This window comes from Pongo abelii, chromosome 5 (genome assembly GCF_028885655.2).
Source record: "Pongo abelii isolate AG06213 chromosome 5, NHGRI_mPonAbe1-v2.0_pri, whole genome shotgun sequence".
NCBI classification, from domain to species: domain Eukaryota; kingdom Metazoa; phylum Chordata; class Mammalia; order Primates; family Hominidae; genus Pongo; species Pongo abelii.
In genome coordinates, this window is record NC_071990.2 from 55,471,460 (window position 1) to 55,486,354 (window position 14,895).

The 14,895-nt window shown below is 34.9% G+C and overlaps 1 protein-coding gene across 4 annotated transcripts in view; it reads left to right on the forward strand.

Moving 5' to 3' along the window:
• The window catches only part of FAM83B (family with sequence similarity 83 member B), a 99,708-nt gene that overhangs the window by 67,243 nt on the left and 17,570 nt on the right, over nucleotides 1–14,895 (forward strand). For all 4 annotated transcript variants that reach the window (XM_009241979.4, XM_009241978.3, XM_009241976.3 and 1 more), the window contains exon 3: nucleotides 13,777–13,941. In XM_009241979.4, the coding sequence (XP_009240254.3) occupies nucleotides 13,777–13,941 (165 nt within the window). The remainder of the gene's footprint in view (nucleotides 1–13,776; nucleotides 13,942–14,895) is intronic.

A 14,895-nucleotide genomic window follows, 5' to 3' on the forward strand; every position in this document is an offset into this window, starting at 1 on the left:
TTAGATGGGTAGATGTGTGGATGGATAGATGGATGAATGGTAGGTAGATCAAAAAATAACACAACTTTTTATCATATTGTTTTGACTTAGTCTGATGGCTTTCTTTATACACAAAAAATGAAATACTACTTTTGAATTTTAAGTTTCCTTATAATGCTACAGTAATTCTCCATGTAATTTAGGTTTCTACACCCTAGAGATTTCTGTCTATCCTTTCTCTGTTGTCCGTTAGAAGCAATTAGCCAATGAGTCTTGTCACATCATCCTTTAAAACTTTACCTCCAACTCTTTTATTCCTGCTTTCGCCATCCACGTTGGCATCTCATGCTAGACTAGGACTGAAACCCCCTAACTCCTCTACCTACTGGTAGAAACTCACATTTCTAACTCATCCTATGTATACAAACACGTTAATTTTCTCAGGTATTGTTTTAATCATGTAATTCTTTGACTGTAAAGTTATGAATGGTTCACTGTTGTGCCTTATAGAATCCATAGTTAGCCTAGCATTCAAGGACTTCCCTCTGCAATTGGCCAAATTTACCATTACAATCTTTCTAGCTTTATCGCCATCTCTTTCTTTATAGAATTCCATTTCCCAACAAAACTGGGCCTCTAGCTGTTTCTGCTGTAGTGCTGCTTTGCCGCTGAATCTTCCTAAAGCTTCTGCTCCTATTCCCCAAACTCCTCTTCATGCACTATTCATGCACTATTTTACAATTTTCCTTACACAGAGGGATTTTTACTCTGTCCTCCCTCTTTCTCTTTCTGCCTGCAGTGCCCTTCACTTCTTTTTTCATGACAGACACCCTTTTATATCACTGAAGTACAAAATAAGATAATAGCTATCTCAGGACCATGGATAATTACATTACTGAGAAAAAGTTGCCTACCAAGAGGTCTCAGGGGGAATTTTTTTTTCTTTAGTCACTTTGCCAAAATCTAGATTCTGAACCTTACACTTAAGAATTAAAAGCCTGATTCACAAACTCATATTGACTAAGCTTGGAACACGGATGTCTGACAAAATAATTTCATTTTATAGTGCCAATTGTAAGTGCTCAATATCCTAGCAGATTTGTGTTTTCCAACTGGCTCGGTCTCTCTTTGTGGCAATATACACACTGAATCCCAATATATTTGAAGGCTATAAAATCAGAACAAGAGGAGCTAATAGGATGTTCAAAATGCATCTGGCTCAGATGCCATTACCAAACCAAATATACCTAGCCAATATTATACAAAGATCAGGTTCATGCCTTTCAATACCCCTCCTCTCTTCTGGATAGTACACAGATGAATGTGGACAGTATTTGTCTCTTTGACTCTATTTGCATGACTTACGAACCAACTTCTACATTTTTCTACTGAAATGTCTACTTTTATGTGTTATGTTGCTACCTTTCATCTGGCTATTATTACATCTTGCAGACCTTGCTCTCTGCTAAGGGACTTTGAATGCCAGTGCTTTCATTTGTTGACATTTAATTCTTAGAAGACAGTCTCATTTCCCTTATTAAATGAGATCCACAGGGATGCCTCACTCACTGTAGGCTCTAGGTACTGATGACACATAATTCTTAGTCATAAACAATTATTCCCTTACAGTAGTTTGTTCTACTGTGTTATGTACATTTTATGGCAGGATGTCACAATGATTTATAGTTCTATGAATGAGTCTCTCAATACTGTGTACTCTTTGAGAACAGGTGCCATGTAGACACTGCATCCCAACAAAAATTTATTGAGTACCTGAAATATATCAGTTATAACTACCTTAGAAACTAGGTATAACAGAGTAAATACTCTCAAGCTGTGTGGTTAATTATGGAAAGATCTAACTAACTTAATAATTACAAAATATGTGTTTAGAAAGATCAGATATGTTTTAGTCTAACCCAGAGGTTTTATTTACAACTAATGTTTTCACTTTAAAGTGATTTTTTAAAAATTTCCACTTTTAAGTATTCCCTTCCCATTGTCTTCTTTACATCATTAAATTAATAATTTAATCATTTCTCACTTTAATGCATACCTATATTCATGATTGGTGAAAATAAAAAAGCCAGAGAAAAATTTAAAAATATCTGATCTACCTTTTGCCTTCTTGTTCAGAATTTTTACCTTCTTGGTCAGAATTTTGACCTTCTTGGTCAGAATTTTGAGTAGCTTTTCTTGGTTCAAATTAATAATCTAAAATAACAGTTATTATAATACTCATTTTCTCCATAATAAGTTTTCTTTTAAATAGCACCAGTGAAAATGACCAATTACACATTCGGTTATAGTGCAAAATTTAAAAATTAGTAGTAAGCTATTAAGAAATTAAGTAGAAAAATGTTTATTACTTTTAATGCATGGCTTAAAAAGTCTCATAAAAAATTCTTCTGTTTTAGCAAGTTGTCTTATGTATCCACCCGAAGCCCTCTCTCTAACTCTTGTTAAAAAATATAGCCATATCAGCTGTATCTGTTTTTACTCTGAATTTTGATCTCGTGTCACTTAATAAATACCTGTAAAATTAAATATGACAAAATTTTAACATTTAAAAATATTGGTGATGGGTTATAGATACTCATATTATTCCTTCAACTTTTCTGTAGGTTTCACAGTTTTAATAATAAAATTGAGAATGAAGGAAAATAGTCACATATAAATATTATATTTTGATACTCGTTCCTAATGAAGTGATTCTATGGTAATGAAGTATTAGAATACTATAACATACACTTTGAAAAATTATGAATGCTTCATAGTTTCTTAGTAAAGTCTATTATTAATTTCAAATATATTTCTCCTTACATTTTTACAAATATTGTCAGAATTTACTAAAACTGGCCCCAATTCTTCAATAGCAGCAAGTCAGAAAACACTGGGATTTCTAAATCTGTAGTAATACAGCACACATCTTTATTTTACAGAACATCTGTATTAGTCCATTCTCACACTGCTATGAAGAAATACCCCAGACTGGGTAATTTATAAAGGAAAGCGGTTTAATTGACTCACAGTTCTGCAGGGCTGGCGATGCCTCAGGAAATTTACAATCATGGCAGAAGGGAAAGCAAACACGTCCTCTTCACATGGCAGCAACTAGGAGAAGTGCAGAGTGAAGTGGGGGAAAGCCTCTTATAAAACCATCAGATCTTGGGAGAACTCATTCACTATCACAAGAGCAGTATGGAGGTAACCACCCCCATGATTCAATTACCTCCCACCAAGTCCCTCCCACAACACATGGGGATTATGGGAACTACAATTCAAGCTGAGATTTGGATGGAGACACAGTCAAACCATATCAACATCCTTCTGACATACTGAGAGTTAGATTGTGCACAAAGTTGGGGGCATTTTAATTGTTTTCTGGTTGAACTAAATATGCTTTGGCATTGCCTCCTCTCTGTCTTCCAGCATCCCCTCAAATGGTGTAACTCCCCACAGAGCTTCCTCTTATGCTTTGTAAGGTGCATTGTTTGTGTGATCACAGAGCTAGATTATTCTAACATAGGAGAGGCTGAGAGGTCTTGAGCTCATTTTTCCACCACTAATTACTCTGTCTTGACCCTCCAACATCTTGGCTTTGAGGGCCCATGCGTGGGACACTTACCAGACCAAGTTTCAAAAAAAGTAACTTTTCAGGAAGTACTGAGGAAGTTAGAACATGAAAGATTATTGAACTGTTGAAATCAGTAAAAAAAACTATGGCTTGTCTTTGCAGTTTCTTTTAGGCCTACTCCTCATTCTTTATTCCTCCAAATTCCTTGTAAATTTCCTTATTAGAGCAAAAGTTACTTTAAAAATCAAAGATGCCTACTTGCGCAGAGCTGATATAAAGATTTCCTTAAATTGGACAAAGGTAAAAACGTGATTTATTTTTGTGGTATTAAGTATTTTCAGTTCTCTGATATGATGCAAATAATGTGGAAAATAATGTATGCAAGTTCCCTTCTGAGTTGCCATACACTAGTATTCATTTTATAAATTAATTTTGCCATAACAGAACCCAAACATGCCCTTTACATTTCCAATTGACTTTTATTACAATAATCTAGATTTTCCCCCCACTTTCACCAAGCAAGCTATGTACAATGTACCTTTTAATCCAATTGCTAAAAACTAGTGAGATCTCGTTATTTACAAAGTCTAGATAATTAGGATTATAGGTTTCAAGTCTTGTTTGTATCCCCCTAGTAATATATAAATCAACTTTGAATAATAAGTTGCCAAGATGTCTAGTGTGACTCAGTTCTCATGTTTTAATATATATAAATGAAACTCTGTAATACTCTTTTATGATAGTCCTTGAAGTCTATGTCTATATTATTTTATCCATCATAATATGGAGTGAATGAATGGTTATTGAAAACATAGACTTTTGGAACCTGGTACCTGCAAGATATTCTCTGGTTTATTTGTTTATTATATTTAGAGGTGTGTGAGACTCAAAGTCATTTCAGTGACTTTCCCAGAATCACTTAATTTATGGCAGATCAAACCAGTAGATATATAGATATAGCAGTTAAGATATATTCTTAGATATCTGAGAAATTATTAATACATCCATAATGTAAAGCTGTAAGTTACTAAGCAATACTATAGTGCGCACAGTGTATTATATATAAATTTCATGCAAAATGGATACTCTTACTTAGGCTGTAGAAGGATTTGGGCCAAAGGTACTTCTTTATATCAGCCTCTTTTTTTTTTTTTTTTTGAAATCATTTAGCAGATTGCTTTTGACAGGGTTTACAGACTTGGAAATATATGTCCCTTAAGTGATCATTTCCCTTTATCTGCTATTTAATTCTTAAAAGTTTTTCAGTTGTGTTGAATTTTGTTATAATGTTATTGTAGAGCTCTATTAATCTGTTTTTTCAAAATTAGAACTCCCTATGAGTTTTTCTTCTGTTGAAAAAATAAATCCTCCTGTCTCTATTTAGACGATTACAAAAGAAGTCTGAATAATATTCAATTGTGAGAGTGATAATGACAGTTGTGTGACTAAAGAACACTAACCCAAGGTACACCTATATTTCATTAAGTATCTAGGTCATACAAAAGCATATTGCTAATAGCTCTGTATTATAATAGACCTCAAAGGGAAAAACAATGTAGGTTTCAACATAAAATATTGAAAATAGTGAAGCATATTTGTAAGGAAATGCAAGTTTTCAATGTCAACACTGTAATGAATATTTTCTATGAAATCTGTCATTTATTTTCATTTATTTTCACTTTTCTTATCACTGGTTTCTACCACACTTTTTGGTTATTTGGTGCATTTATTAAATTACAATAAAAATTATACAGAAGGCTTCACAATCTTATGCAATTGTATGACTCAGTAGAACTTAGATATTTTCAGTATGCGTATTACCATCAGACACATTTTCCCAACGCACTGTTTTGACTAGATATTCTCTTTTCTAGCACTTATATTGGTCTCCAGACCAAATGTAATAATGAATCATATTTTCAAGATCTTTCATGATCTGTATAAATCCTAACTAAATTTATTCCTTACTTGTGAGCATAATGATCTTTGTATTTAACTTTATGTTAATTCAATAAACATTTGTTAGACTATTACCCTCATCTTCTTTTTTACCTTTGCCTCTGTATCTTTGCAGTACTAGCCTTTCACCTTGGATGGCTAAAAATAATTTTGCTCATTATTTACTGCTTATCCATGAAGCCCTGTTGTCTATTTCATTCTGCTGTATACCCCCCTTTACAACCATGTACATATAGATTATTGTTTTTTCTTTCTCTGAATTACCATTCCCGTGTATTACTTAACACTCGATTATGTACTTTCCTGAATGGCCTTAAATTTTGCAATGCATATGAACTTATCAAAATACCCATTGACTATATATGTAATATATACTGTCAGTGTCCTCCGGGGTCTGGGTCACTTCGGGAAAATTTAGTACTGTAAGAAAGATAAGTGAAGACGAATGTCCTTGGGTCAGGTTCTCGGAGACCGTTAAGTTTTACTCAGATCTTAAAAATGACCTTGGATAGCGTTCTAAAAGTTTTCTAAGTCTCATGTTTACGATGAATGCATTTATTTATTTACCTTTTTGAATTATAATGCAAGAATTGTGAATTCATGACAAGAATTGATGAAGAAGCAAGTAAATAATTTAAGAAATATATAATGTCATGGTAGTTTAATGAATACCAATTAATAGAACTGGTTTCTTGATTAATATAATCGATTGATGTACCTTTTGAAAAGCCTTATACTAATCAGGCATATAATTTTTTCTTCAATTATATATAGCCATGTGGCCATGTGTGCAACACAGTGTAATTTTGATAACTAACCAAGCATGTAATAATTTCAGATCAGATTTGGCATACCTCATTTCTAATTAATATTCTTTCCCAGGAATGTAACCCATCATTTAAAAAAAAAGTTACATTTTATTTTGCCTTTTGCAGCATAGCTAGAAGTTACTGTGGATTTCATGTAATTTTTCCACACATCAAGTGAGAGTACAAAGAAACAGAAGCCCTGAAAAGTAACCTGACTTGGTGGACATCAGATAAGCTTGTCAGAGATGTGTAATCTAGTCTTCTGGATGCTGATCCAGCATATTATTTTGTCATGCAAGAAAGACTGTCATTTGTTCTGCATTTAGTGTGACAGAAACATCCATTGGCTGAGTGACTTCAATTACTTTTTGCAAACAAAACCCTTTATGTATCCTAGTAATGTGTTTTTGTTCACTTCCAAAGTCTAAAGTAATGTGTTACATGCAGACTCTCTGGCAAATTAAAAATAAATTTTTAGATATGCTAATTAAAGAATACCATGTTGTACAATACTGTTTCTGTATTCAAAAAGTTCTGGTTAAAAAAATTAGTGCCAGACTGTACCAGACATATGTTTTTAAAAGTTATTTTATAAAATAAATGTATAATATGGACTTTAAAAAATCTTATATGCTGGATTACATTTATTGATTTGCGTATATTGAACCAGCCTTGCATCCCAGGGATGAAGCCCACTTGATCATGGTGGATAAGCTTTTTGATGTGCTGCTGGATTCTGTTTGCCAGTATTTTATTGAGGATTTTTGCATCAATGTTCATCAAGGATATTGGTCTAAAATTCTCTTTTTTTGTTGTGTCTCTGCCAGGCTTTGGTATCAGGATGATGCTGGCCTCATAAAATGAGTTAGGGAGGATTCCCTCTTTTTCTATTGATTGGAAAGACAAAAACCACATGATTATCTCAATAGATGCAGAAAAGGCCTTTGACAAAATTCAACAACCCTTCATGCTAAAAACTCTCAATAAATTAGGAATTGATGGGACGTATCTCAAAATAATAAGAGCTATTTATGACAAACCCACAGCCAATATCATACTGAATGGGCAAAAACTGGAAGCATTCCCTTTGAAAACTGGCACAAGACAGGGATGCCCTCTCTCACCACTTCTATTCAACATAGTGTTGGAAGTTCTGGCCAGGGCAATTAGGCAGGAGAAGGAAATCAAGGGTATTCAATTAGGAAAAGAGGAAGTCAAATTGTCCCTGTTTGCAGATGACATGATAGTATATCTAGAAAACCCCATTGTCTCAGCCCAAAATCTCATTAAGCTGATAAGCAACTTCAGCAAAGTCTCAGGATACAAAATCAATGTGCAAAAATCACAAGCATTCTTATACATCAATAACAGACAAACAGAGAGCCAAATCATGAGTGAACTCCCATTCACAATTGCTTCAAAGAGAATAAAATACCTAGGAATCCAACTTACAAGGGATGTGAAAGACCTCTTCAAGGAGAACTACAAACCACTGCTCAGGGAAATAAAAGAGGATACAAACAAATGGAAGAACATTCCATGCTCATGGGTAGGAAGAATCAATATCATGAAAATGGCCATCCTTCCCAAGGTAATTTACAGATTCAATGCCATCCCCATCAAGCTACCAATGACTTTCTTCACAGAATTGGAAAAAACTACTCTAAAGTTCATATGGAACCAAAAAAGAGCCCGCATCGCCAAGTCAATCCTAAGCCAAAAGAACAAAGCTGGAGGCATCACACTACCTGACTTCAAACTATACTACAAGGCTACAGTAACCAAAACAGCATGGTACTGGTACCAAAACAGAGATATAGATCAATGGAACAGAACAGAGCCGTCAGAAATAATGCCACATATCTACAAGTATCTGATCTTTGACAAACCTGACAAAAACAAGAAATGGGGAAAGGATTCCCTATTTAATAAATGGTGCTGGGAAAACTGGCTAGCCATATGTAGAAAGCTGAAACTGGATCCCTTCCTTACACCTTATACAAAAATCAATTCAAGATGGATTAAAGACTTAAATGTTAGACCTAAAACCATAAAAACCCTGGAAGAAAACCTAGGCATTACCATTCAGGACATAGGCATGGGCAAGGACTTCATGTCTAAAACACCAAAAGCAATGGCAACATAAGCCAAAATTGACAAATGGGATCTAATTAAACTCAAGAGCTTCTGCACAGCAAAAGAAACTACCATCAGAGTGAACAGGCAACCTACAAAATGGGAGAAAATTTTTGCAACCTACTCATCTGACAAAGGGCTAATATCCAGAATCTACAATGAACTCCAACAAATTTACAAGAAAAAAACAAACAACCCCATCAAAAAGTGGGCAAAGGACATGAACAGACACTTCTCAAAAGAAGACATTTATGCAGCCAAAAAACACATGAAAAAATGCTCACCATCACTGGCCATCAGAGAAATGCAAATCAAAACCACAATGAGATACCATCTCACACCAGTTAGAATGGCAATCATTAAAAAGTCAGGAAACAACAGGTGCTGGAGAGGATGTGGAGAAATAGGAACACTTTTACACTGTTGGTGGGACTGTAAACTAGTTCAACCCTTGTGGAAGTCAGTGTGGCGATTCCTCAGGGATCTAGAACTAGAAATTCCATTCGACCCAGCCATCCCATTACTGGGTATATACCCAAAGGACTATAAATCATGCTGCTATAAAGACACTTGCACACGTATGTTTATTGCGGCATTATTCACAATAGCAAAGACTTGGAACCAACCCAAATGTCCAACAATGATAGACTGGATTAAGAAAATGTGGCACATATACACCATGGAATACTATGCAGCCATAAAAAATGATGAGTTCACGTCCTTTGTAGGGACATGGATGAAATTGGAAATCATCATTCTCAGTAAACTATCGCAAGAACAAAAAACCAAACACCGCATATTCTCACTCATAGGTGGGAATTGAACAATGAGAACACATGGACACAGGAAGGGGAACATCACACTCTGGGGACTGTTGTGGGGTGGGGGGAGGGGGGAGGGATAGCATTGGGAGATATACCTAATGCTAGATGACGAGTTGGTGGGTGCAGTGCACCAGCATGGCACATGTATACATATGTAACTTACCTGCACATTGCGCACATGTACCATAAAACCTAAAGTATAATAATAATAATAATAATAATAATAATAAAAGAAAAATAAAAAATAAAAAAAAATCATTAATCCATTCATGAGGGTGGAGCCCTTATGACCTAATCATCTCCTAAAGGCCACACCTCTTAATACTGCTGCATTGGGGATTAAGTTTCAACATGAATTTTGGAGGGGACACAAACATTCTAACCATAGCCAGGAGTATATTTGTTACCTCAGATCAGTTATTGTTATTATGATCTTTTTTCATAACATTTAATTATCTGAGTTGATGAGATTATGTACCCCCAAGCCAGGGTTGTAAATAAACATTTCACTGCTTGTTGAAAAAAAAAAAAAATAAAAAATCTTAATGCCTATATATCATTATACCCCTCATTAATGCATAGTTAATGCATTAAATTAATAATTTTGGGTATGATTTTAAGACTTTTTGTATATTTGACATTATGAAAAGTATTCTCAAACATGGATGAGACTGTTATCACTGGTTTCTCCCTTCATCTGACTCCTCATACCATTTATAAATAAGAAAAAGGTTGTGGGAAGCTACTGGAATGATTGAAATTGTTCTTTCTAGAGAAAATCTGATTGGAGTATGTTTCACAGGTAGTTTGAAGAATGTCATCACAGATAAAATTTGAGCATGGTCCAGTATTTTGTTTAAACACTGTAATTAGAGTAAATAAAGTTATTTCATATATTATCCATAACTTTGCTCATCTTCTAACGTATTCACAATGTATCTGTTACATTATGCAGTATATTGCCATTTGCCTATTCTCAGGTCATTCCATTCCCCCTCATTTCTTTACAATTTTTGTTTTCTGGTCTCTGTCACTCTTTTCAACACTATTCATCTGACTACACCTCTGCTTCTATTTTTGGCTTACCATCTCTAGTATCTGCTAGTAAAAAAAATTCTTGTCTTTTTAATTTTTTAATCTTTATGTTATAAAAAGTTTCAAAAGTAGGAAGAATAGTATATGGAGCCCTTATGCACAACCAACTAGCTTCAACAATTATCATTCACGGCCATTTTTTTCATCCATTATAATGGGAAGTAAATATAAGGCGTGATGTTTTCATCTGTAACTATATTAACATGTATATTTTAAAGATAAGATATATATTCAATCTTTAACAATAATCCTTTAATATCTAATGTTCTTTAATGCCAGCAGGATCTAAAATTCATTTATCCTACCCTCATTTCACTGCCTCTCACATTCATGACATCTTCTCTCCTTTCTATATCAAACTTAAAGCCCATGATCAATCATTTCAGCCACTCCATATTATATACACCTTCAATCTCCCTGCCCTCTTTCAATTCGTTGTACACTCATGGCAGAACCACAGCCATGGCTAAATCAAACTCTGCCTACTCCATTCCTAGAGGCTTGCCACCAAACAGGGTTGAAGAATAACTCACAACCACATTGACTGGCCCCATATTAAATTTATGACCTGGTGAGTCTGAAAGCTAACCATCAACCATATTATATTTTCTTAGTCTATTTTATTTTCTACTCTCCTAGATGACTACATAGTACCCTTTTCCTCAGATCTTTAAAATGTCTTCTGGAATCTTCACTCTGAGTTGAAGACCTTGCTTCCCACTACACTGAGAAAATCAAAGAACTCAGAAGAGAACATCCACAGCACCACTGCCATGCTCTCTCCCGCACCAGCATCTGCACCTTTATACTTGGCCCTCTGGCTTCATGTAATAGATGACCAGTTACTGGTCTTTACTCTCTGTGCTATAATTTTCTTTTGTCTTTTTTTTTTTTTAACTTTTGCACTAGACTCTATATCTTATTGCCTACTAAAAGATATTGTTCCAGAAATTCTCCCCTTCTCCACCTCACCTCCCACCTTCTCTTGCACTATTAATTTTACTCTTTACTGTAGCATTTCATTAGCATAAAGACATACCGTTATTTCTCCCACCTTAAAATATTTTTATATTCTACATATGAGTGACATCACTCAGTATTTGTCTTTCTGTGTCTGCCTTATTTCACTTAAAATAATGCCCTCCAGGTTCATTCATGTTGTAACAAATAGGATTCTTTTTATGGTCGAACAGTATTCATTTGTATACACACACACACACACACACACCACATTTTCTTTGTGCATCTGTTGATGGACACCTAGATTGAGTCTCTATCTTAACATCATGTTGTACATGATGATTACACACAATTTTATGCCAATTAAAAAATAAAAAGTACAACTTCTTTTGATTCAGCTCTACCCCCACCTACTGCTCAATTTCTCTGCTTCCTATTGTAGCCAAATTACACAAAAATAGTTTTCTGTATCTTCTATATCTAGTATCTGCCCCGATTCTCTCTTAAATGCCTTCCACTGAGGCTTTTGCTGTTCCTTCTCCACTAAAACTATTCTTGGCCTAGCGGTAGGAATTGAACCTCTCAAGTTCACCTTCCTTCTTACAAATGCACTGTCTTTATTGGTGTTCAGGATTCCACCTGCCCTTTGTTTCCTCAGTCTCCTTTGCTGGGAATTTTTCTGGTATTAGACTTCTTAACTTGGAGTGTCCCAGGGTTTGATTCTTGGTCTTCTAACGTATTCACAATGTCTTCTTCACTTTTTCTCCCTTTTCTCTCATACCTTACAGTCAATCCATCCACAAGACCTTTGGACTCAAAGATATCCAGTATCTGGCTATCTCTTTTCATCCCTGACACTACCATCTTGGTCCTACACACCGTCACCTCTCACTTCACTTGCACCAGTAGTTCTAACTGGCCTCCATGTTTCCATCCTTGCTAACTTTTTTAAAGCCTATTCTTAACACAGTAGCCAGAACAATCCTTTCAAAACATAACCAGATCATTTCATTACTTCAACTCAAAGCCTTTTAATAGCTTACAGTCTTATTCAGAAAAAAAAAATACTGAAGGCTTTTAATGACTTTAAGACATTGTGATAACTCTCCCATTCTCATTTCATTCCTGCTATCTCCTTTCTGCTTTTTGGATTGCCAGAGCAGAGTTGCTGGTTTCCTCTGCCTGCAACAGTCTTCTTGAAGATGTCAATGTGGATAATGTCATTTCCTTTAAATTTTATTCAAAGGACACTGTCTCAGAGAGACCTTCCCCGAAACCCCCAAACTCCTCCTGAATTTCCAGGAACCCATGATCCCCTATTCTGCTCTTTTGTTTTCCAAAAAACCTATAGCTTGTTACATAATTGACTTATTTATTATCTTTATTACTTATTATGTCTTCCCCCACTAGAATGTAAGCTTCATAAGGGCAGGATTTTGTTCTTCTTGCATGGCCCATATTAGGTGGTCAATAAATATGCCTGGCACATAGAAGGTGGACAACTACTTAAATGATTTTTCCCCTTCTTCTAGCATTATTTTACTTTCATTCCAACAATCAACACAGACTCTACATTTTAGGGACCTGTTCTTTAGGGCATTTTCCTTCTAAATTCTATCACCTTTTTAATTCACTTTTTCTTTTGCTTATTTTATCTGCCAAACTAATTTTAGGCAAGTACAGCTGGCCCTTAAACAACATGGGTGTGAACTGCTTCAATCCACTTTTTGCAGATTTTTTTTCAACCAAACATGGATAAAATACTCCAGTATTTAAGGGGTGTGAAACTCACATATATGGAGGTCCTGCTTTCCATATACGTGGGTTCTTCAGGGCTGACTGTGACTTGAGTATGTGCAGATTTTGGTATATGCAGAGGTCCTGGAACCATTCCCCCAGTAAACTGAGGAACAACTGTATGTTTAATTTTTTGGTCTTCAGGTCATCTTATACTCTTTCTCCATCTTTCATCCTTTCCTAGGTATATTTCTATTTCTAGAATATTTTTTTCTCTGTCTGAGTTCCCCAAGACCTTTATTCTTAACGACTGGTTCAAAAAATCCTACTTTCCCCTGGAAATGTCTCTTAGAAAAATTGTAACACTGGTTTCCACCTTGTCCTGTTTATCTACCTTACAGGCAGTCTTGAAATCCATGATTTGGATTCGCCCATTTTTCAAAATCCTACTGAAATGCAGATTTCCTTTAAATTAAAGCTAATATGAAAATGACTTAGTGTTACAAATCTGCATATAGTTATTTGCTTATTTTAATATGGTTTTATCTTCTGTTTTAGAAAATGAAATGAATATTTGTATATACATACATATATGTATTTAATTTTTAAAATTTTATCTGACCTTTACTGAAAGTAAGCAATTTCTTAAATCTTTCTCTATCAAGGATCTAAAATTGTTTCATATTCTTATATTTAACAGGTCATTGCTTTAGTGATGGATATATTTACAGATGTGGACATTTTCAAAGAAATCGTTGAGGCATCAACTCGAGGAGTATCTGTTTACATTCTGCTTGATGAGTCCAATTTTAATCATTTTCTAAATATGACTGAGAAACAAGGTTGTTCAGTTCAGCGTCTCAGGGTAAGAATTCTGGTTTGGTTTTTTTTTCCTCAAGTATTTTATGTGTCATTTTCAACTCAGTCAAATGTAAGGCATCTTAAGGTAGATGAATATAAAACTTAAAAAAAAATATGTATTTAAGGTTATGGAATGATTGATCACAGAAAGTTCCCCTGTACTTTTTAGAATGTGACTGAAAGCACATCTTCATGAGAGTGTTTGTTTTTGAGACGGAGTCTTGCTCTGCCTCCCAGAGTGGATGCAGTGGTGCATTCTCAGCTCACTGCTACCTCCGCCTACCAGGTCAAGCAATTCTCCTGCCTCAGCCTCTCGAGTAGCTGGGATTACAGGTGCCTGCCACCATGCCCAGCTAATTTTTTTTTTGTATTTTTAGTAGAGACGGGGTTTCACCATCTTCGCCAGGCTGGTCTTGAACTCCTGACCTCGTGATCCACACACGTCAGCCTCCCAAAGTGCTCGGATTACAGACGTGAGCCACCGCGCCCAGCCTTCATGAGGGTTTTATATTGTGCTTTTAGTGATTAATATTTAATACATCAGTTTTGCATGCACAGCTTTGAAACCAGTGACTCAGGTGCTTCTGTGGTTCAGCATGTATTGCTTATCAGAATCATTTCACGTAGTATTTTCTGTTACTTTTGACTTTTTAAAAGAAAGGTTAATTTTAATTTTAGTTAATTTATCATCAAGGCATTATAACCCAAAAGCGTTTTTTATAGTCAGAGGCTGAGTGATTTTTGATGCCATTCTGTGTAAATGTAAAGTGAAATCTCCCATTTAAGCTATGTCGAAATGTATATTTTAAATGATTATTTTCATTAAGGATTTAATATTTGGGAGTTTTTTTAAATTACCTCAAGTAAATTTTTTTATATTAAGAGTCTATCATGATATGGATTTTGGTTTTCAAAATATTCTTTTCCTAGCCATAATGTCTGCTTTTTATTTATATAT